General features: G+C 42.5%; 1 protein-coding gene across 3 annotated transcripts in view; it reads left to right on the top strand.

The window, feature by feature from the left end:
• Window positions 1–24,327, top strand: part of SEMA3A (semaphorin 3A) — a 482,660-nt gene that overhangs the window by 419,747 nt on the left and 38,586 nt on the right. For all 3 annotated transcript variants that reach the window (XM_051853017.2, XM_051853018.2, XM_070059438.1), the window contains 4 exons: window positions 15,007–15,149; window positions 17,772–17,886; window positions 17,981–18,050; window positions 21,228–21,372. In XM_051853017.2, the coding sequence (XP_051708977.2) occupies window positions 15,007–15,149; window positions 17,772–17,886; window positions 17,981–18,050; window positions 21,228–21,372 (473 nt within the window). The remainder of the gene's footprint in view (window positions 1–15,006; window positions 15,150–17,771; window positions 17,887–17,980; window positions 18,051–21,227; window positions 21,373–24,327) is intronic.

Genomic DNA, 24,327 nt, shown 5'->3' on the forward strand with positions numbered 1-24,327 from the left:
TCAAATTATTTTTTCTCACTAATTTAAATGTACTAGGTAGAAGAAGGAGAAAGTGTTCTCAATATGAAAAAGAAGAAAGAGTTGAACCCTAATGGAAGTTCTTAATACATGGAAGGACACTTGTAATTATTTTTTGAAAGACAAGTATATTCATAGGAGATGCATCTTAAATTTTATGTGGTTGTTCTTATTTTAAACGTTAACAAAGAATAAGATAAGAATGTGGATTGGAGAAAGAATTGGAAGGAAACACTGGTATGTTTTTCTTCCTTAAAGAGATTTAAATCATGCCTGTACTATATCTCTTTGGTGTGTTGATTTTTTTTTAGCTCCTTGCTTAAGCACTGAAACTTTTTAAAAATAAATCACACACACTTAAATGCACTTGTTTCATCTCATCTCATAAAGCAGAGTAAGCTTTCTGTCTAAAAATGTGATGAACTTTCTGGCAAAGGGAAGAAAAATGTGCTCTGATTTTAAATGAGGTGGTTAGGAAAGACCACATTTCTTGAAACTCTACCAATTTTCCCTTTTAAGAGAAGGTTTTAGTATGAAGTCATTGATTAAGTAAAAGCATACAAATTACTCATTATAGAGAATGGCTTTTCTAAATAGAAACTTCTATTTTCATTGGTGTATAAAAAGAGGTTTTTCTCTCTTGTTTCTGTTCATCCAAGTTCAAAAGTTATATTTAATTGAACCATATGAAAATATTTTAATAGGTGTACGAACATGGATTCCATTGATAGCATGATTGATGGCTGTCAATGACGAGAAAAGAGGAGTCAAGCTAACCTCTGTTTACAGGGGTCCAACCACTGGAGTGGCACTGAGAAAGGCGAATCGTCCAGGGAGGGCAGGTGGAGAGAGGATGGAGATAGTGAGTTGTTCTTGAGTAATTAAACATGTGCGTACAGTCAGTCATAGGACACAGGACAGTCGTAGACCAAGAGCCTGGGAATGAAACTAAGTTAACCAAAAAAATTTCCTGGAACAGGGCAGAGAGGCAGCCATGTTATTATCCCATTGTCATTGTCAAATGGATATTTTCTTTCACTTTTTTATGTTCTTTTATGTAAGGGCCAAAATAACGTTTAATTATCTTATACTGGTTATGCATACCTATATAATCTTGCTTATCCTTAGTGCAATTAAAAATGGTAATTTAAAGAGTGCAAGGACAATGGTTGACACGGTCTCCCCTCTCCCTGTGTAATTTCATTAGTTGAGGAGCCCATGTACAAGGGTATTTGTCTATTGTCACACACGTAGTTTCGCTGGACTAAGAACACAGTCATTCGAGTCCCAGCATCCGGAGCAGAACCTCCTTTGGGTCCTTTTAAACCCGTGTGTTTTGTCTGAGTCAGTCTAGAGGACAATGCTGCTCTGTTCTATTTTCTGGCTCGTTCTGATCTTTGCCTCATTTTTGACCTCCATGTCCTGCTGCTGTTTCCACAGAGCATGCTTGTTTTTAGTTGACTTCAGTGGTGCTCTTCTGAAGTGATTTCTGGTGACAAACACATGGCTTGACAATAAAGGAAAAGCAACCAGCCATGGATGGAACAAGGATGGTTCTGATTTCACAACAGCACATTGTTCTAAGTCCATGCGTGCTACCTCGGTCAGGCCATTTGATCTTTGCAACATCACCAGAGTCTCACTTTATGACTGAGAATTCCAGAGATGAGGAACTTGCTCAGGGCCACGTGGTTAGGAAGCTGTAGAACTAAGCTGGGAATGACCACAGCCCCTTTCCCACCATGGAGTTATGCTGCCATTGACCCTGCGAAGGCTGTCACACGCTGTAAGCCACTTATATAAACATAACAGCGTGCAGTTCAAGTTGGCCAATATCTTCAAGTGCAATATCCTGTTAACAGGAGAGGATTCAAAAGTAAACGGCCAACCCTGCTTCCCAGAACTTAAGCAACAAACAGGTGTGTGCCACTGAACAGGAGAACCTGGAGCAGGTGGGCAGATGGGGCTCTAACCGAAACTCACCCAAAACAGTTTGGAAAAGCCGAGGAATTCCCACCCGAAGAATTGAAAGAAAGTTTGCTTGGAGGCTGTTTGTAAATAGTCTGAAAAATTGACTGATTCTCCATGGAAGGGTTTGCATAAATAGGGCAATTTAAGAATGCGAGTTGAGAAACGAGGTAGGAGTGCTGTCCGTAGAGGCGAGCCTGGAATGACGTGTTGGGCCATGCAGCACAGTCCTTGAATGTCTTTCAATGAGTCTGAATTTAATTGTTGACCAACGGGACACAACTTTTAAAAATCAAGGGTACTTTTAGAAATACACCCTGCCAACATCGTGAAGCATTGGTTAGGAAGAATGAAGGGTCTTTTTTGAGGACAAACCAATACTTTTAGAGAAATCCTTAAGTAAATAAGGGGGGAAATACACTCAAAAGTGTATCAGGGGCCCACTAGCAGGAATCATATACTAAACAGGAACATGGAGGTGAGACTGGAAAGATGAACATGGAATGACGTTTTCTGCATCACAGGGTTGAGTAAGAGAACAGGAGAGCTCGAGTGAGCACTTCAAGGACCTGGAGTTGAGGGCGCCACATGCCACAGCAGGCTCGCAATCGCTTCCTGCACTCATGCCCGGAAGTCCAGGGTCCCAGAGGCTTTTACCTCCTCCCCAGGAATTCGCCCTCATTCGAGAATGCTGAGGACATCTTGTTTTGGTTTTAGCCACTTAGAATAATCTTACTTTGCAGTGGAAGAAAAGAGAAAGCTTCCCATTAATATTCTATTGCTGTTCAAAACAAATCTCTGTGTGACAATAGCAAGCCAGATACCACATGGCACACCAGCACGTGCAGTTCAGAGACACAGTGCGAACTGCAAAGGCACGGATGCGACTTGATGGCGTAGAAAGAACTGAAGCTCTCATTCATGTCAGCATTTTCTGCATTCCGGGATTTCCTTCTGGGATGAGTGTGCATTATAATGAGGAATGTATAGCACAAGGAGAGGGCAAAATAGAGTTCCTATCATTTCCACTCACCTGTGCGTCTCTTCCGTTCTCATCAGCCCATTTCTCTCCTCTAAGGTGACTCATCTTGAACCCTTCTTGGGGTTAACCTCCCCCAAGGGCTGTTCAAAGTCTCCGAGCAGCTATGCATCAGGAGTTTTTCCAGGTCTGTTCCTTGGCAGCCAGAGTTTTTTCTGTTCTACAGCCAACAATGATCTGTCTGCTCCGCCAGGCAAGAACGTGAGGTGACCCCCGCTGCATTCCCATCATTCTTGCTGCGCTGCAGGTCCCCAGGCAGGCTCTGTGGATTCCTGGGGGCTTTCGTTTCTCCTTGGGTGGCAGCAGAGCACAGGAGGGAGGAGCCCGGTCCCCCTGGCCGCCACCCAGGTGTGCTGGCCACAGGCAGGTGGTGGTCTTACCCCATCACCAATTCCCACACCCCGTACTTTCTAAGCGTTTTGAAGCCGGAGGGCGTGATACTGGAAATACCAACAGAGTTCACACTTGACATAATTTACAGCTCTTCTTTGTTCTTCTCCAAGGTCTTTAGCAGGTTTATAGCTTCCTCACCAGCAGGCTTCTGCTTGAGCGTGCGTTCATTCACCACCTAGATTTATGTGGCCATTAACCGTGAAACATATATATTTTGTAGGCTATTTCACGCAGTCTTATAAACATTGTTATAAAATAACAGCTAACAATTTTGAAGGCATGTGAAATGCTGGATGAGAGAGACAGTGAGAGGGATAAAGAGAGAGAGAGAGAGAGAGAGAGAGGGAGAGGACAGACTCAATCCAGATCTCCCATGTGGTGGGAAGAAAAGCCATCACTTGAGCCATTATCTGCATTAGCGAGAAGCTGGAAACCAAGCCCAGGGGCTCCAGTATGCAGTGCAGGTGTCCTAAGCAGCAGCTGTACCACTTTGCTAAACACCTGTCCCTGCGTTGGCTTCTGAAGGGTTTTTCTTCACAAATGACCGCAGCATCCGTGGGATCATGCTTCAAGCGTGAAGGACCTAAGAGTGTGTGTGAGTACTTAGTGCATGACCGCATTTTACTGTCATCTTTTTCCTTTCATAGGGAGAGTTACCACTGGTTCAGAGAGAAGGGTGATTGGGGCTATTTCTCCACAGGGGGTTACACCTCCCCCCCGACTCTGCTCCAGAACCTCTGTCACATTTCACAAGGGGATTGGCCGGGTGTTTTGAGTGAGGAGAAACCCAGAAGGCTGGGGGCTCTCATGCCAGAGCATATCAGCATCCATCCTACCCTCTCTACAGATGACCCAGGTATAATAAATGTCTAGGAAAACCAATCCCCGTCCCAACTCTTAAATTTATAGACACTCTAAAAGCCTTAATCATTCTGTAAATTTAATGCATCGTCAGAAGTTACTTGGGCTGTTGGGAATGCAATGCAAGTCACCCCACTTTCTTGGGGTGGCAGGGACAGGCCAGAAGGCTGCTGTCCTAGACGTTCAGATTGGTTCTGGTGCTGAGAGCAGCAAAATGTGTTCATTATTTAAATAAGCTCAGGCTGCCAAGTGAGTCATAGAGGCAGTTGTGTGTCCCGTGCCAAGGTGTCATTTTCATTAAGTGTGAGATTGCACCTGAAGGACACTTTAATTTGCAGCTGCTAGAAATGTTTCATCAGAGTGGCACTGTTACAAGTGGCAGGTGGTGCCCAAACGTGGATTTTGCAAGAAATGCCATCTGTGGGATGAGGTGTGGGAGAATGTCAAGGGGATGGCCAAGGAGATAACGAGGCAGAGGAGCGGGATGTGTTTACTCTGCGTCTGCCACAATTATCGGGACTCGAGATTCCAGGCTTCACATGATGGCATTGGCCCGCATGTATGACATGCGATTGTTTGTTCAGCCTCCACCGTGTGTTCTGGGCGTTGCAGAAGTCCCAAGGTATCTGCAGAGGCAGTTTCTCCCCCAAAGGCATGGCAGCCAAGCCCTGCAGATGGGAGAATCTCCTGCAGCTCTGTTTACTGTTCATAATGTTTACGTTGCCATTCCGTGCGGCGAGATTAACGCACTTTGATCTTGCTTCCCTGAATCTTGCCACTTTCTTTTGATGTCCCGCTTTTAATTCATTTCTACCTCTGCTTTCTGCTTACACCAGAAGGAACAGGTTCACACTGCACCAGCTCACAGATTTTTGTTAAATCATTGTCACTTGGGATTTTCAGCGTGGCAGTGTATCTAGGGATGCTTTCATTGTTTACATTATTAAAGGATTTGTTTATCTCTAAGTATTCATTTCAATGGGTTTGGCCACCCTGAAATCAGGATTTCATATCTGGAGAATGGAAATAGGCTTTCTCTGCTTTCCTGGGTCACAGGTCACAGATTTGAAACAGAACTGCTAGGTTTGGGTTTTTCATTTCTGCTGGCAATTTGAGGTAGTAACTGCACATGGAATGGCTTCTGTTGTGAATACCATGACCTATCTTAGGTTCTTTTTTTTAAAGATGTATTTATTTGAAATGCAAAGTTACAAAGAGAGAGGGAGAGACATAGAGACATGGAGATCTTTCTTCTGCTGGTTCACTTTGCAAACAGCTGCAACAGCCAGGGCTGGGCCAGACTGAAACCAGGAGCTTGGAACTCCATCTGGGTCTCCCACGTGGGTGGCAGGGACACAAGGACTTAGGCCATGTTCCACTGCCTTCCCAGGCACTTTAGCAGGGAGCTGGACTGGATGTGTTAGCAGCTGGGACTCGAATCCATGTTCTTGTGGGATGCTGGCCCCCTATCTTATGTTCTTAAGGAGAACTAATAAAGAATAAAGTAGGTCAATCAGAGCAACATTTGGTAAAACTTTTCCAAAGAGAGACTTTAATGACAAGACAAATCACTGAATTGCCTGTGGATTGGACAGGGGTGATCTCTGACCTCCAACATATGCATTGTTTTTGTTAAAAAAAAAAAAAAGCCACATAAAACAGAGAAACATGTTTTAGTTTATTTTAATCCTGTTGAAGAAATCTAATTTTGAAAAATCATAAACAAAATTAATTTTACTGCAGTAATTAATGTACAAGGGTAAGATCAAAGAAAGGAAAACACTTCTTCTAAGGTTAAAGGAATATTCATTAAATTTCAGAGAAACACTTTGAAAACCTGCCACTGTGTAATAACTTTTAGAAATAATTGCAATTTAAAAAATATGCCTGAGCATTTTTAACTGAAGAATTAAACACTTTTGAGTCTTTGATGAGATTGACCTGTCCAAAAAGCTATAGTTCCCCACACTAAAAAAGCAAGAAAAGGTGATTTCTTCTTTTTAAAATACAGCCATGTTTTAGTAGACAAGATTCATTCATTGATTCAGGAACTATGCACTGTTTCAGAAATTATGTTTAGCTTAGAAGGAATAGGAAAAAATAGGACATCAGCTGATGAGAAGACAGAGGAAAGAAAACAAGTGATTAAAATAGGTTTTATGGATTCTAATTGTGGACTATGCACCAGGTGTCAGGAAGTGGTTTGTGTATTAAGAGGCGGTAGACAGTTATCCAACACGCTTTGGCCAAGTTGAGGTTGGAAGCGGGGATGGCGGATAGAAAGTGACGGCCAGGGAAGAGCTCAGGGCTTGTTTGGGTGGGTGCACAGGAAAGATCCTAAGTGAGCTTGGGGGAGACTTCGTTGTATACAGAGGCTGGAGGCAAGAGCAGGAGCAAACGCCAGCCAGATGCCTGGGCGTGAGACAAGCATGACGATGAACACAACACGAAAAGAATTCAGTGACCCGAAAGAGGTAGCCGCAAGCTTTGCAGGTTACGTGACGCACCTGCCCGTGAGGACAGGTGATGAGGGGCGTCCTGGAATGACAAGCAGGCTCATTAGAGGATTGAAGAAGGGGACCTGTGGTCAGTTCTGCCAGAAAGGCTCATCAAGGTGAACTTGTGGATGGCTCTCATTGCCCAAAGTTTGTTTTCTGTACTAGGCGCCCTGTGAATAATGTGTGACAAGGTTTCCCATTTCTCTCTTGTGCTAGAAAACTCGGAGCCAAAACTGTGACTCACCTCCAGTATACGTATTGATCAATGTGGCATGGACCTTCGGCCTTATTACAGGTTCAGTCATCTGTCACTTTTGCTTTCCCAGGCTTAATTTGCACTGCTCTGGCGTATCTATGACCCCTGAAATCTGTTGTGGAAAATATATGATACAAATGCATTCCTACTTGTTTCTGTAACACTGTACCATGTGAGTAGCTGAGAAGAAAGGGACAATACAGGTTGCAGACCAGTTAGAGTATTCCAAAAGTATTACTTTGAATGAATAAAAACATTAATTGGCCAGCGCCACAGCTCACTAGGCTAATCCTCTGCCTGTGGCGCCAGCACCCCGGGTTCTAGTCCCGGTCGGGGTGCCGGATTCTGTCCCGGTTGCTCCTCTTCCAGTCCAGCTCTCTGCTGTGGCCTGGGAGTGCAGTCCTTGGGCCCTGCTCCCCATGGGAGACCAGGAGAAGCACATGGCTCCTGGCTTCGGATCAGCGCGGTGCACCAGCCGCAGCGGCCATTGGAGGGTGAACCAACGGCAAAAGGAAGACCTTTCTCTCTCTCTCTCTCTCACTGTCCACTCTGCCTGTCAAAAAAAAGAAAAATATTAATTGTGCTGACAAAACTGAGACTAAAGCACAAAAAAGGGAATGACAGCAAATGCAGGAAAATGTTTGATAATCAACTTGGAGTGCAAAGAGACACAGAGGAAATTTTGAGGGAGAATAACAATCTACACAAAGGCCTTGATGATGGCATTGACCAAAATGAGAAAGGCATACGCAGAGGCAATTTTGAAAGAAAAGCTGACGTGTCCCTTGCTGGGCACCGTGAAGTAAAGACTCGGGGGGATATCTAGGGCGGAAAAGTTTAGCCAGAGTGTTGGATGCAAGAAGGAAATGAAGACCGATATTGCTCAGTGATACCTGATGCTACGGAAGTGAATGCTTTCTCAAAGAGAAAGGAGCTATAAGGAAAGTCAGAATGTGGAAATAATGGAAGAGAGCGCCACATGAGTTCATTTGAGGAGTTACAGGGAATAAAAAGTGCTCAGGGAGAAGTTTATGAACTTCTACATCGTGAAGAAGGAAGAGGAAGCAGTGAAGGTTCCATGGTCCACAGCTCAGTTCAGGGGCACAAAAAGCCAGCAAAGCAATGCATGTTTTAGAAGAACACGGGCATCTTATTGTGTTAATGACTCAAGGCAAAGCAGGGTGAGTATCAAATTCTACTTTACGGCTTGATAGTTTCTGCTGATTATCAACTGGATAGCAGTGAAACATTCAAACACTACACAGCAGAAGTTGAGAGAGCAAATGCTAAACCTTGTGGTCCAGTGGCTTAATGGATCCAAGACGTCCCAAGGTTCTACAGGGTGGCATGATAGTTGAAGGTTTTTGTTGCCATTTCTCAGGATAAAAACGTTTTAAAAATAAGTATTTGACACAGAAAGAGTCACTAAAAAGGACAAGATTGAAAAGGGGGAAGAGGTATTGTCTTCCTTCTGGCAGGGTGCTCGCTGGATTTCTGTTTTGTTGCTTTTCTCAAGGCACTGGAGTCTATTCTCTTTCTTGTTATTCTTGTCTTCCTGATCACTGCACTGGCTCAACTTCAAGGCCTTCAACTTCAATCCACATTTCTCTGCTGAGGGCTTTGCCCATGACCCGTGGGAAGCCGCCACGGCCCCCCACTCTAGAGATGCACTGAACGGAGCTGATCCTCCTTCTCCTCTCCATCGCCCCCTGCCCCAGTCTCACTGCCTTACCGCCCCTTGTCTCTGGAAACGCTTCTTCTCGAGCCAGTGATTGAGATGAGTTCCTCTTCTTCTCGCTCTCTCACTGTTATTTATAGTCGAACTCCCATCCAAGAACACAGCTCCTGAGTTCTACTTCCCAGTGGTCCTTGTGTGTGTCCTCTTCCGCCGCACTCCACAGCCCCAAGCAGGCGGAGGGCCCCGTCACGTCTCACTCACGTTTCTGTGAAAGCCACCAAGCTTCCTGTATCCTTGCTGCATTCTTTGCATTTTTTAAATTTTCATTTATTTCCTTTTATTTGCTTGCAAGGCAGAATCAGAGAAAAAAGATCTTGCATCTGCTGGCTCACTGCCCACCTCAGCCAGGGCGGGGCCAGGGTGAAGCTGGAAACTGGGAACTGGATCCGGGTCTCCACACGCGTGGTGGGGACTCAGTTGCTTGAGCCATCAGGAAGGTGGAGTTAGGAGCAGAGCTGGGACTCAAAGCAGGCAGGATGCAGGTGCCCCAGGAGGCACTGCCTTTGTTCCTGCTCCACCTTGTTTTCCTTTGTTCCCCTCTGCAGTAGAGTTATCTTCCTAAAATAAGACCGGGAAACATCAATATCAGGTTTAAAACACTTCAGTGGCTGCCCCCATAGCCTTAAAGACATACGTGCACTGTGGCATAGCAGGTTAAGCCTCTACCTGCGATGCTGGCATTTCATATGGGTGCAGGTTAAGTCCCAACTGCTCCTCTTCTGATCCAGCTCCCTGATAATGCATCTGGGAAAGCAGCAGAAGATGGCCTAAGGCTTGGGTCCCTGCACCTGCGTGGGAAACCTGGAAGAAGCTCCTGGTTCCTGGTCTCAGATTGGCCCAGCTCCAGTCGTTGCAGCCATTTGGGGAATGAGGCAGTGGATGGAAGACCTCTCTGTCTCTCCCTTTCTCTGTCTGTAACGCTACCTCTCAAATAAATAAATAAGTCTTTAAAGAGAGAGAGAGAGAGAGAGAGCCTACATGCAACTGCATATGACTTCCTTCCCCTTGTGGTCTCTGTTAAACTTTCTGACCAGCCGGCACCGCGGCTCACTAGGCTAATCCTCTGCCTTGCGGCGCCGGCACACCGGGTTCTAGTCCCGGTCAGGGCGCCGGATTCTGTCCCTGTTGTCCCTCTTCCAGGCCAGCTCTCTGCTGTGGCCCGGGAGTGCAGTGGAGGATGGCCCAAGTGCTTGGGCCCTGCACCCCTGGGAGACCAGGAGAAGCACCGGGCTCCTGGCTCCTGCCATCGGATCAGCACGGTGTGCCGGCCATGGCGGCCATTGGAGGGTGAACCAACGGCAAAGGAAGACCTTTCTCTCTGTCTTTCTCTCTCACTGTCCACTCTGCCTGTCAAAAAATAAAAAAAAAATTAAACTTTCTGACCAACCTCCGTGTGCAAGGCTTTCGCTGTGCTGTTCCTGCGATTGTGCCCATGTCTACCTAAGACGCTCCTGGTTATTCTTGATATGTTAAAGTAAACATCAAATTTTCTGTGGAAAGAGTACACTAATTCCTTCAAGATGAGATTAAATGTCCCCTGTATTTGCCACTTCATTCTTCCAAATTCTTATTTTTGGCCTTTTTATACAACTTAATAACCGACCCCTTTTGTTGTGGGAATTCCCTTGCAGATAGAAACCCTGTGGATAGAAAAGGTTTCACCGTGATGACATCCCCCAGTCTCTCACAACACAGAGTGTAGACTGAGAGCTTAGCAAATAGATGATAAGTGAAAAATAAATGATGAGTGAGTTCACGTAAAATAGGAGAAAGTCACTTGAATGCTGAGTGCATGTAGACTCAGGCTTGAGATGCAGAAATGAGGAGAGAACTTTCTTCCCCAGAAAGGAAGAAAAGAGAAATTGGAGGTGGGAGGGGTGGAACAGGAGAGAAGAATTCCCAAATGTCCGTCCTCTCAACAGTGCAGGAACTAGCGGAACTCTCTCTGGAGAGCAAAGGCAGACATAGCGCATTCACTGGCTTGAGAAAAGTCAGGATGGTTGTAAACAGTTGCCGATAACAAATCTATAGTGAGTCACCAAAAGCTAATTTGCAATACTCCTTGGCAACACGGATTCTTGTTTAGGAAAAACAGCTTGAATCTGTAGCAGATCCATTTACTATGATTATATGGTTTTCTTCAGCTTGCTTAAGGGGAGGGGGTAGGGAAAGCTCTGGGGTTTCCAAAGGCAGGTGCAGGTGCAGTGGGGCTCCAGGAAGCCAAGAGGCTCTAAGATGGTAGGGAAGAGAGAGAGACTGATTAGAATGATGGGGTTGGGTAAAGAAGGGCTTGAAAAATGAGGAGACTGAGAGAATGAGAGAGGGAGAGAGAGTTGTAAGCAGACAAAACACAAGAAGGAAAGGAAGGCAAAGTCTGGGAGATAGAAGAGGTGGAAAACACAAGTTAAGCAGAGTTTGTGACCCAAGAGAATGTCTTGTAAATGTGAAATATTTGGAAAAGAATAGATCCTTTTAAATTCTCAGCAACTAAAATATGAGGGGACTTCAAAAGGTTCATGGAAAAATAGGTTTAGAAGGCAAGTTTATTTTGATGGGTAAAGTTCTAAAATTAATGCATAGTTTTTTTGTAATATGGCTTTTCCACAAAATTTTTGAAGTCCCTTCCTAGATGGATATGGTATTTTGAAATGGGAACAAATGCTTTTCCAAATCTAAGATATAACTTAAGCTGATTGAGGACAACTTATGTTAAATTGGCAGTTTTTCTTTGATTTTTTTTTTTTTTTTTTGACAGGCAGAGTGGATAGTGAGAGAGAGAGTCAGAGAAAGGTCTTCCTTTACCATTGGTTCACCCTCCAATGGCCGCCACGGCTGGCGCACCGCGCTGATCCAAAGGCAGAAGCCAGGTGCTTCTCCTGGTCTCCCATGGGGTGCAGGGCCCAAGCACTTGGGCCATCCTCCACTGCACTCCCTGGCCACAGCAGAGAGCTGGCCTGGAAGAGGGGCAACCAGGACAGAATCCGGCGCCCTGACCAGGACTAGAACCCGGTGTGCCGGTGCCGCTGGGTGGAGGATTAGCCTATTGAGCCGTGGCACTGACCTCTTTGATGTTCTTTTTCTACTTCAACAAGTGTGGTTTCCTTTCGTGTGGATGATTCCTTTGGGGCTACATCCAAGAGTGGGCCAGAATATTAATCTACCTGTGGAACGCTCCATGCCTGCTGTAAATGAAGAGGGAGAGTAGAGTGAGGTCCTCTTGACAAGGAATGTACCTGATAACGTGCTGGAAGTATTTGCCACTCAGGCCTGCATTTATAAGATAATAAAGATCTTCCAATGTCTTGGAAACAAGATGCGCAATGGTGCCTTCTCTGGTGCCCAAATGCCAGTTTAGGGGCCATCAGCATCTACACAGCCAGCATGTCGCTTTGTTGTCAGTTTTGTGCTTCTAACGTTGCTTTGCTTGACTGTAGTTTTCTAAGAACAAGGAAGAAGTAGTGTTTGTTTCCTCTTCAGTGTCTTGTCTACAGCTGTAATCTAAAAAAAAAGATTGGGATGGGGCGGAGCTTGTGTTTGGCCCGGCAGTTAGCACTTTGGTGAAGGTGCCTGAGCCACATCTTAGGGCCTGAGTGTGAAATCTGTGCAGCTCCTGATTCCAGCTTCCTGCTGATGCTGACCCTGGGAGGCAAAGGTGACAGATGCTCAAGGAATCGGGGCCTGCTACCATGTGGGAGATCGGGATTGAATTCCTGGTTCCTGGCTCCAGCCATCAGCCAAACTTGGCCATCGTGGGCATTCGAGGAGTGAACTGACAGATGGAACCTCTCTCTATTTCCCTCTCTCTCTCAAATAAATAATTTAAAAGAAGTTGGACTTGATTATTTGAAATTCTTTAAGTTATTCAAATATGTGTAGGAATACCTGCGCTGATTTAGGAGGTAACATTGGACCAACATTTCCCTCCATTGCTCCTGGTTTAAAAGAGAAGAATGCGTGATATTTTATTTCTACTCTGTGGCTTGATATAATGAGAGTCCCAAGTATAGCATATGATACAGGCTTCCTGTCACTATCATCATAATGATAATACATAAATAACAGTAATGAAATGTGTTCATCTGTTAACATTTTACAAAGTTGTTTCATATGCCTTAACCTTAGAATATTTGTTTTTGTGTGAATTATTTTGACAGACGAGGTGAATAGAACCCAGTTTAAAATAACTCAACTTGAAACAAACCCAAGCTGAAACCTAGGCATCTGAAGTGAGAAGTGAGAGTCTTGCCAAGGGTCGTGAAAGTTGTGAGTGACTGAGCGTGCAGCCCCGTGATGTTTGTGCACACACGCAGGTGCACCCGGACACATTGCTAGGAGCCAGACATCAGTGTTGTTGTAATGCTGGTTTGTGACAAGAAACCCAAATCCCATGTCACATTATTTATTCTGCTCATCATTGCTCACAAACACGTATATGTAAATAATTGATGCATTTAAACAAGTATAAGCTTTGCAAACAATTACGAATGTATTATTTGATGTATCTTTTAAAAAACCCTAGGGCTACGTGATTCTGTGCTGTCGTTATTACTCTCCTGCTCTTGTTCACTGCCACACTGAGCTTTCAATTTGAATAGGTAATATTTCATATGTTTCACATTACCTACAGAGTCTGTATAATTTGCCTGCAGCCCTGTGAAATGCACTAAGTGCCTGGTCCCAGAGCAAATGTTAAAGGAAGGTTACAAGCATAGAACACATGATAATGATGATTACTCACAGGTGTAAAGTTCAGGACTAAATAACTTGGATTGGATATGGATAAAACCAGTTTCAGGGTTCTGATCTCTTTCCTGGTCTCTCAAGACTGATGCTGACCCGTGTGTATGTATTGCAATGTTGCCTCGATAACGTAATTCACTGTGGGAGTAAAGGTAGATTACTGTAAGAATGTAAATGTCTGCGATGTCCTAAGTGCTTTTGGTGAGATAAACTCAGTTTTAAGCATGTTAAAGCCATAAAACTATGACATTTTTATAGAGCTTGTATAAGCCACAGCCATACCAACTCAGGTATTCGCAGCAGCATTTTTTAGTGGAAATTTGAAACATTGCTAGTTTCCATTCTGTATAAAATACACAGAAGTCCTTGTCCTCATTGAGCTTATATTCCACTGGGGTTAGGAGGGCGGAAGATGAAGATGAAATGGGGAGGGGGAGATCACATCAGGCATTGAATGGTGTTAAGAAAGAAGGCAATGCATGGAAGAAGTAGGGAGTGAGCAGCAGCTGAGATGTCACTGCTTCACGTAGGGAAGTCAACCGATCTCTGTGAGTAGGTCGTATTTGAGTGAAGACTTGAGTAGAAGCCAGACTCCAGCAGTAAGGCCATACAAGGGCAGAAAGTTACTCAGGAGGCAAGACTAAGCAGTGTGTTGGAAGGCCAGGCAGGGAGTCGGTCTTTGTGGCCTGGTGGATGTTGGAGAAGGAAGGGTAGGTGGGGAAAAGGCAGGAGAGAGAGCAGGGACTCCATCATGGATGGCTCTGGTTGTTGGAAGGGGTTACAGTTGAGTGTTGTGAGTTGGAAAGAGGGTGGCGTGGAGGGGCGTCTCGGGGCTTCATTCTGGTTGACGGAGGTTGAAAGGTGAGAACAGGAGCTACTTAGGAAGCAAAGGCGAGGATCCGGGCAAGCACCATGGCCTAAGAAGGTGACAGTGCAGGGCGGGGTCAGAAGTGGGGCGGAACGGTGGACAAGTTGATGGACCAGACGTGGCGGGTGAGGGGGAGGGAGCTCCAGGGGGACTCCAGGGCTCTGGGCCTGCGCTCCCAGCACAGAGACGCTGGCATTTACAGAGAGGGAACACAGGAGAGGACTTGCACTTCTGATGGCGAGTTTGATTCACATAATTTTATGGCTGATAGGAAGAATAACAATGGTGATGGCAATAAATAATATTTGATAGTCCTTGCAGTTTGCAAAATGTTTTAATATCCACTAATGCCTTTGCAATATGTGATCCCATGAGAATTCCTGCACCTACTCACAACCTTCCAAACCAAATACGTGGATTTTTCTGGACATTTAAAGTGATTTGTAGCGTACTTTAGAATGCATAAAGAATAGTTCACATGAACTGAAAAAGTGAACTAAGGAAAGATTTGTTTCTAAAAATAGCTCAAATAAGAGGTAAGACAAAAGCGAAAGTGGACTGCTATTAATGGTGCTACGTAGCAAAGTGTGAATCAGTGTAATGAGTGTGCTGTCATTTGTCTCCCAGATCCGAGGTTCATTAGCGCTCACCTCATCCCAGAGAGTGACAACCCCGAAGATGACAAAGTGTACTTCTTCTTCCGTGAAAATGCCATAGACGGAGAACACTCTGGAAAAGCCACTCACGCAAGAATAGGTCAGATATGCAAGGTGAGGCACCAAGAAGGAAGCGGGGGATGTCATTGTCCACTCACGGTTCATTTGCCAGTTTCCACCCGCGGGCAAGCACGATGACAGATGTGGCCAGGGCCTGAGTAATCACAGCACGTGTGTACATGACACAGTGTGGCGGGAAACACGTAACAGTTGCTCTCGAGTGAGTCTTCATCGCCAAGCTTCAGGTGGAGGTCGCAGGGGAACAAGATGACTTCCCAGGTCCATTAAATGATCCTGGTGTGACATTCTAGAGAAGCAAAACCTTTTCAGTTACCTAGGAAAGTATGCTTTTTGGTATTTTCAGGCGTGGTGTTGTTTCTTGTAATCTGTGAATGAATATTTCTTAGAAAACAAGCATTAATTTCAGAGAGAAAATATCAAAGTACATTTTTGTAAATTGATTACAACAGCCTCTGTACATGTCCACATCGTCTTGAAGCTCCAAGCTTCGACTGCCTGAGGAATTCCATTCATTATGTGGCACGTCAGATGTGATACTGCATTGGCCGGCGCCGCGGCTCACTAGGCTAATCCTCCACCTTGCGGCGATGGCACACCGGGTTCTAGTCCCAGTCGGGGCTCCGGATTCTGTCCCGGTTGCCCCTCTTCCAGGCCAGCTCTCTGCTGTGGCCAGGGAGCGCAATGGAGGATGGCCCAAGTGCTTGGGCCCTGCACCCCATGGGAGACCAGGAGAAGCACCTGGCTCCTGCCATCGATCAGTGCGGTGCGCCGGCCGTGGCAGCCATTGGAGGGTGAACCAACGGCAAAGGAAGACCTTTCTCTCTGTCTCTCTCTCACTGTCCACTCTGCCTGTCAAAAAAAAAAAAAAAAAAAAAAGTGATACTGCATGATGATATAAGATGCACAGAATAAGACTTTCTTGATGAGTGCTTTTGGATTCGTTTGTGTCACCAGTGCGAAGACCATCGACAGTACTGCTCTTCCCCATCACAGTGGCTAGGGCAGCACGCACTCAAGAGGAATAAATAGAGCCAACTGACTCCTGATTAAAGCCCCTTCCAGCTAACCGAAGTCGCAAAGGCAGACTCAAGACGTACTTTAAGACATAATCGTTCTTTTTAAGAAACTATCTTGAAATGTTAATGTGTGTTCTTTTTGTGGCATCTTCTTATCTCAATCATGATCTAATTATTAATGAAAAACTTAAAAATTAGCTATCTAGAAACCATACAAATAATATGTGAAATAGATGAGACTCTTTTCTCTACCAAGTGGAAATTATATTTAAAATATTTACCACTACTTACAAGGGTTAAAAAATCTTATTATATTATAAGAATTTACTCTAAAGTTATATAAATAAATACAAATCAGTATTCTGATTTATATACACATAAATATTATTTTAAGAGACTGAGTTGCTAGTAAACTTATACATACCTTATAGAATTTATGGCAATATTTAGGTTAAAATTATGAGCTTGATTTTGTGAGTTTTATGTTTGTTTCATTTTTTGTACTAAAGAGACACATTCAAAATATTTTCTCTGGAATGAATTTCCTTATTAAACATGCAAATATTTTTTCAACATGCTATTTATAAAGTATAAATTGCTTTCAACACTTTAAGCTTATAAAATGTTTGATGCTTTTCAGTATAGATGATAAGGAATGTATGAATCATCCATTCAGTAAGTGCTTGTTGAATGCCTGCTGTATAAGTACTGGCTGTGAACAGGTGTGGAATAATAGGTAGGAGAGAAAGACTCACACTAAAAAAACAAGAGTAGTAAGTGTTCACTAAAGTGAAGTGACTTTTTAAAAATTATTTTTAGCTGACAAGTAGAAATTCTATATATGACAGCATTTCAAAAAGTTAATGGAAATGCATATCATTAAAGCACTGTGAACAATAATTGACTGCTTATAGTCCTGTCTATACTCCTGAGGAACGGGGGTTGTTCTACTTACTCCTTGTTGAATTCTTTATTTAGTGGGAGGTTAAGCTTGTGATTATAAATTGGAAGGATGTCATTGCAAAAGTTAAAAGAAAAATAATAAAGAAGTTAGGAGAGAGGGTGTGAATGAGGGAAGGAGGGTCGTGTGGGAAGATCATTATGTTCTGAAAACTGTATATATGAAATACACGCAATTTGCTTCCTTTATAGAAATCTAAAAAAATTTAAAAGCACTATGTGTAGATTTCAAAGTTTTGTGTATCACAATAAATATTTTCCTTTGATGTATTGAATTATCCTTGCACTTATTATATACAACAAGATGATTGGAAATATTATTGTGAGATGGCAAAGTTGAGTAAATTAATATATTTACTACCTCATATGCTGAAAATTTGCTTTTTGATGTTAACCTACATTTATTGTGAATAATTCCTTGAATAAGAGCTGAGCCAATGTGACCAACAATATAATAAATCATAGTTACTTCTATCCAGTCATTCAACATGGCTGTGGGACTTTTGGAAAATGAGAAATTGGGGATTTCTATAGTTGTAAATAAACCTTTCTTTTGTTTCCAAAAAAAGGGTGGGGGGGAATGAGAAATGGTATCTGGATCCATCCCGAGGGAGAGAGAAAAGAGACGTATCTGGAATATCTGCGTGCTCAGGGCTTACACTGGCTTTCTCTCTTCCAGAATGACTTTGGGGGACATAGGAGCCTGGTGAACAAGTGGACGACCTTCCTCAAAGCCAGGCTCGTCTGCTCAGTGCCAGGGCCCAACGGCATCGACACTCACTTTGATGAGCTGCGTAAGTAGCTGGCGGGTCTGCTACACAGCACATTTGCTGAGACTTTGTCATAAGCACGAAAAATGCAACTTTCCCCAATTTTGTTTTCTAACAGAGGATGTGTTCCTAATGAACTCTAAAGACCCTAAGAATCCCATTGTCTATGGCGTGTTTACAACTTCCAGGTAATGGACTTTTGACCTAGAAACCCCATGTGCTTTCTGTGCCTTGACGTGTCTGGAACCCGTGAACGCATATTCCTGAAAGACCAAGGTTCATTTGACCTGGGAGCTTTAGTCTATTCTAGTGCGACTGAAGTCAGTTGTGACCTAAGAAGTTATTGTGTTTAAGAATAAATTTTAACAGAAATGTCCTCACTCTATATAGAATCGCAGCCTTGAAAAATTTGTCATACCCTACGTAGAGCTTTGTCTTAAAACATTTCAATGAAATGTACAATATTATACTCGTGAAAATGGAAACGTGAATTTCAGTGAGAGTGCATAATGCTACAAGCCAGAATGAGGAAACTGAATTTAGAAGCTGTTATGTATGTAACTAAAACAATTCTCCTTCTGTTCTGTCTCTGGGTCCCTCGGATCAGTGGGGCCTAGAAATCCACGGAAAGTTATCTCCTGAGCAAACGGAGAGGCTCTGGGGAGAAAGTGCACGTAGGAAAGCCAGTGCAGCCGTGGCCTCCCACTCCCGCTCCACACACCGCCTCTGCTGCTCTCTCCCGCACAGGCCTCTGGAATTCGAGTAGGAATTTACAGGTTTAGGGAAAGCTGATTGTTCACAAATGAAACACTAAATTATTTTCGGGAAAAAAAATAGTGAATTACTTTTAGCTACTTTACAAAGTCATTAACCATCCAGTAAGCTTAAAGTATAAACATTGTAAAGCTTCTTAAATCAGTAAACACATTCTCTTTTTTTTCATCTAATTGCTTATTTTTAATTCAGACTCCACTTAGATCTTTACTGGCTGCCTTGTAATCAAGATTTTTGAAATAACCATTCTAAAACCTACATCAAAAACCCTTGAGCACTAACTGCTCACTGAGGATAAGCCTGTTTTTTTTGTTTTTGTTTTTTTGTTGTTGTTTTTTGTTTTTTGTTTTTTTGTTTTTTTTTGTTTTTTTAACAGGCAGAGTTAGTGAGAGAGAGCCAGAGAGAAAGGTCTTCCTTCCGTTGGTTCACCCCCCAAATGGCCGCCATGGCTGGCGCTGCGCCGATCCGAAGGCAGGAGCCAGGTGCTTCCTCCTGGTCTCCCATGCGGGTGCAGGGCCCAAGCACTTGGGCCATCCTCCACTGCCTTCCCGGGCCACAGCAGAGAGCTGGATTGGAAGAGGAGCAACCGGGACAGAACCAGCGCCCCGACTGGGACTAGAACCCAGGATGCTGGCACTGCAGGCAGAGGATTAGCCTAGTGAGCTGCGGAGCTGGCCAAAGCCTGTGTTCTTTGATGCACAATGTTGCACTTATCCTTACGTTCAGTGTAGAGTTCACATTACCTGAATTTGTTGACAGGAACACACACACACTTTTGCATACTATGTGAATAAGGATACAAATTGACAAACAGACAAAATGTTTTAAAAAATCATTTAAAATACAAAATGAGAAAGAGAACCACAAAGTGACCATGGTAGCATAAAGGGAAAGATTAACTGCAAAGCCCAACCCTACATTATTCTGTAAATATTAAGTCATAACAAATTACTTGGACATTTTACTTTAGTTAAAAATTAACATATGCAAATTAAGACATATTACCAAAACTGTATGCAATTTCCCATGCATGAATATTTTCCCCTTTGATATAAAAATAAAGAGAATACCAAAGAAAATAATGGAGGAGGCTTAAATTAAACACTCATCGATTCCTTCTGCTGCCTCTGTCCTCAGCCCAGTGGGTCTCGGGCTGGAGCGTACCTGCGAGTGACCAGAGGCCACGTTAACATTCAAATGGCTGGACCCTGCCCCAGAGTCTCTGGTTCAACAAGAACGGGACAGGGCCTGGAAATCTGTCTTTGTGTCGAGTCACTGCCCATATCGTTGGTCTGTGAACTCCACGTTGGCTGTCCCTGGCTGAAGGTCATTGCACCTCTCCACTCCGCCGAGTGGATGTTTGCATGCGAGATCTTCAGAGGGCTCATGAAAATGAGTATGATGAAAACCACAGCCGTGGCTTTCAACATTTCTAACACCAAAACAAGCTTACGTTTTCATTGTCCACGTATTCTTCAGTAGTTTAGTGTGAGGTTAACAGCTATAAATCACGTTCATGCAGGTTTTCCCTGATGACTGTTAGCTGTTCCATCAGTAGAGAAACAAAATGAGTAACATTGGCAAAGAGAAGCTTCGTGTAAACTCTGCATGACAAGCTGTGGTGCACCAGATCTGGGCTAACTTGCTATTGATTCTCCTATGAAAACATTATTGCATTCCCTGCATGTTTGTTGAGGTCCACGTGCACTATCTAATGGATGTAGCCGCGGAGAAGTTAGGCCTGGGCCCTTCCCTCATGGAGTCTGCAGTCTCCCGGTGCCTGTCGGTAGCAGTTTCCCGTGATAAGCTGCCAGCAGCTCATGTTTTCCTTCTGGTCTGATTTATATGTAATTGTCTATGGGAAGAAAATGGTTAAAAGATAAGCATCCCCTATTTTAAGTCTGCACAACTGTTTAACATCTTTTTATAAATATGCTCCTCAAAAGTGTAGTGTGTATAAGTAGAATAAAATGGAAAATTGTGCCAGCTCAGTGGCACACTTCCAGTTTATTTCAATTACTTAAAGTGCTAGAAATAATTGCAGTAATTCTGCACTTGCACTGAGCATAATAGCTACTAACTTAAAACTGTTTTCTGTGATGGAAAGAGATGATTTTAAGTGCCTTGATGAAAATCAAACTCTGTTACTTCATCTAACACGTTTGGTGTTTTGGGAGTTAGAGATAATAGGAGCTGACACATTGCTTGACATTCATGATTGGCTGCACCTGTTTCAGCTTATCCTGTGAATTCTTAAACATTGTTGCTTGTTCAAAAGTTTTATGGCTACAATGATGTTTGCTGCTTAAACAAAGTTTATATTTTGATATTAAAGTGAAACACTCATTTGTAGAAGATCATTAACAGTCTGTGATATGAATGAACAGATTCTGTGCGTTCTAAGGGTGGTTTCTTCCATGACCTCTATTTTTGAGAAATCATCATTTGTTCTCACATATATATTGTTAAAATCTGTATGATTTGTAAAGCACCAAAAAGCCTTGCGGAGTGTTGGAAATGATTCTCTGACCGTTAAGCTCCCGAGCCGTTGTCTAAAGGAACGCCTGTTTTGTCCTCCGCCTCTTCTTCAGTAACATCTTCAGAGGCTCCGCCGTGTGTATGTACAGCATGAGTGATGTGCGCAGAGTCTTCCTCGGTCCCTACGCTCACAGGGACGGCCCCAACTACCAGTGGGTGCCTTTCCAAGGAAGAGTCCCCTATCCAAGGCCGGGAACGGTAAGTGGCTGAGGTGTTCAACCATGAAATAAATGCATGTCTTTCTGTCAAAGCTAAATTTTTAAAAATATAGCTATAAACATAGTAAATCAAGACAGTGAAGAACCAAGATTCCCAGAGTATCAGTGAAAATAAAAGCAGGATTTCTCTGCTATTCCCTGGAACTTCACAGATCCCAGCATTTCAGTTAAGTGCTTCCGTTTTCTCATACCATGACTTTTTAGAAATGGAGACTTGTCGGTGCAAACTGCTGAAATCTTTACTTAGTATATACTAAATTGATCTTCTGTATATAAAGAGAATTGAAAATGAATCTTGATGTGAATGGAATGGGAGAGGGAGCGGGAGATGGGAGGGTTGTGGGTGGGAGGGAAGTTAAAGGGGGGGAAAAGCCATTGTAATCCATAAACTGTACTTTGGAAATTTATATTTATTAAATAAAAGTTTAAAAAGAAAAAAAAAAGAAATGGAGACTGAGTGGATGGCCTTCATTCTTTCTTTCTGAATGGGATATGGTGGAAATGGCTTTCAGGGACAGCGGAAACAGAGTCCAGCTGGACTCAGTCCCTCTCTTGACAGTTCATTTTGTACATTAAGTGGGAGGGAAAAAATTAAAATTAAAATATTTAATAATTAAAATATTATCATGAAAGTAGATGAAGAATATACTGGAGAACCAACTTCAGAACCTGTGTACCTTCAAGCTAAGAACAAAAAGTTGGGCAGACTTTTTTTCCAGATTTTTAAGTAAACAATTTTATTTTTAAAAACTCACATTTGAAATGTAGCCATTGGTTTAATTTCACTTCAGTATTTTTTTATTCTGTTGAGTTCAAGCAAATTATTCTAGTTTTTCTAACTATTTCATTAGAGGACACTTTGAATATTCTTGTTGCTGTACTGCTCAGTCCATTTTTGAAAACATTAAATACTTTGTATTTTACAAATATTAATCTTAGCTTTCAGAAAAATAAATAAAACTCAATTATCTTTTTGATTATAGCAAGTCAAAAGGATTTCATAAAAGAAACAATACATTTACCCTATATCTTAATGGTAAACTGTTTTTTGTGGTTGGTAGACAGTTTTATATCCCTGTGGCTCATTAATGCCAGGATGTTCTAAATATAAACTAACCCTTTGCGGGTTCATGTCAACAAACCTGATGAAATCAATCCCTAGATACTGTGCTACTATTCTGAGCTACAAAAATACATGACGTTTTTTATCTGAATGTGTAAATAACCTCAAAAACTCATTCTTGTTCCCATTTCGCAGGTGAGAACTCTGAGGGGTTAAGTAACAGAACCAGGGTTCAGTCTGGGTGGTTTAGTTCTACAGCCTGTGTTCTCGTCCACTATTATACCATAGGAAGCTAAGTCAGCAGGGAGCACCAGGGTCGGAGACAGGAGGCTGGAAGCAGTGTCTGACCTAGGAGTTGGAGAAGACACCTCGCTCTGGGAATCAACTTCACTCACCTGAGTGTGTTAATCCCAAAGGGCCCAGCTGAGCATCGCATGCCTTCAGACAGGGCTGGGGAAACCATGATAAGCAAACTGCAAACATTGTGTTGGTACAACAACCTTTTCTTTACTTTCAAGGAAAGGTCTATGATATAGGTAATATTAGCCAGAAAGTAAAAGGACAGCCAGGCTAGAGAACAAGAAAAAATTATAAGACAAAAACTGAAAATAAATCTCTTACTTCCATTTTCAACCAGGCATTTCTAAATTTTTGCAGACTATTTTTCATGGTTGTAGAGAAGCACAGGAATAATTTTACATGTCATGAAAATGTTTTATACTCTCTGCTAGGCTTTTAAATAGATATTTGAAATTCTATAAGTAACTGACTTTATAATTTACTTAATAAAAACAAAAAGAAAATTCTTAAGCCCTTTTGTGTATGCATGTATATGTATAAACAATATATATATTTATTTTTATATATATTTATATATATTGTTTATACATGCCTATATATACATGTATATAATCCTGCCATTTCAAAACAGGTTTATTTATTTCACCTCTCATTAATTATTAATGATTTTTTTCAAGGTAACAACAAAGACAATTGATTTCTCATTCTAAACTTCTTGTAAGATCAGGAACCTTTCTTAATTACATTTTGTCTCCCAAGCTCTTATATTAAATGGCAGAAATTAAGCATAAGATGAAAAGCAAGAGATTGGAGGTCTTGTACTCTATGAAAGCTTGTCCTGCATAATTAAATGCACGGAAAAGAGACGCAGTGAAGTCTCAATCTCTCCTCCCTGCTGTATTGCCATAGGTGGCATGTTTGTACACGGGGTGACCATGCGCGTACACAAATGGCACCCTTCTGGCCTGGTCAGGATGGCCATGCTTATGGGTCAGCTTCTGTGCTATGGAGGTGGCTAAACTCTTTGAACAAAAACCTGTCCTTATCTTTAAAAACTGGTCCTTTATTTCTTAAAGTCATTGGTGCTCCTTTTGCAGGGTTGGGTTAGAAATAAAGCAATCTAGAATAGTGTCTTTTAGTTTGAAAGGAGCACTTGTTTTAGCATGATGCCATAGTAAAAAAATTAACATGTCCAAGAAAATCATGCCCTGTGTTTCTCTAACCTAATGATTAATTACCTTCACTTGTAGCATGTTCTGTTCTTTATGTCAAATACTTCATCTATCACAGGAACAAAACTATGGTAGAAACACTAATAGAAGCTTCAGACTTCTCCTGTACTTTGAATTCATTATATATATATATATATATATTTATAACTTTGGATAAGAAATTATAATAAATCCCACTGAGAAGTGATACATTTAGGAAATACACACTGTTTATCACAACTAATAATTTAAGTAAGCAATAACTGAAAATAACTTTAACTTTAAAATAATCACATTATGTCCTTAGACTATTGAAATCATGTATTATTATGTCACTTATAATCCTAGACATTGCATTTTA

Source organism: Oryctolagus cuniculus, chromosome 16 (assembly GCF_964237555.1).
Source record: "Oryctolagus cuniculus chromosome 16, mOryCun1.1, whole genome shotgun sequence".
NCBI classification, from domain to species: Eukaryota; Metazoa; Chordata; class Mammalia; order Lagomorpha; family Leporidae; genus Oryctolagus; species Oryctolagus cuniculus.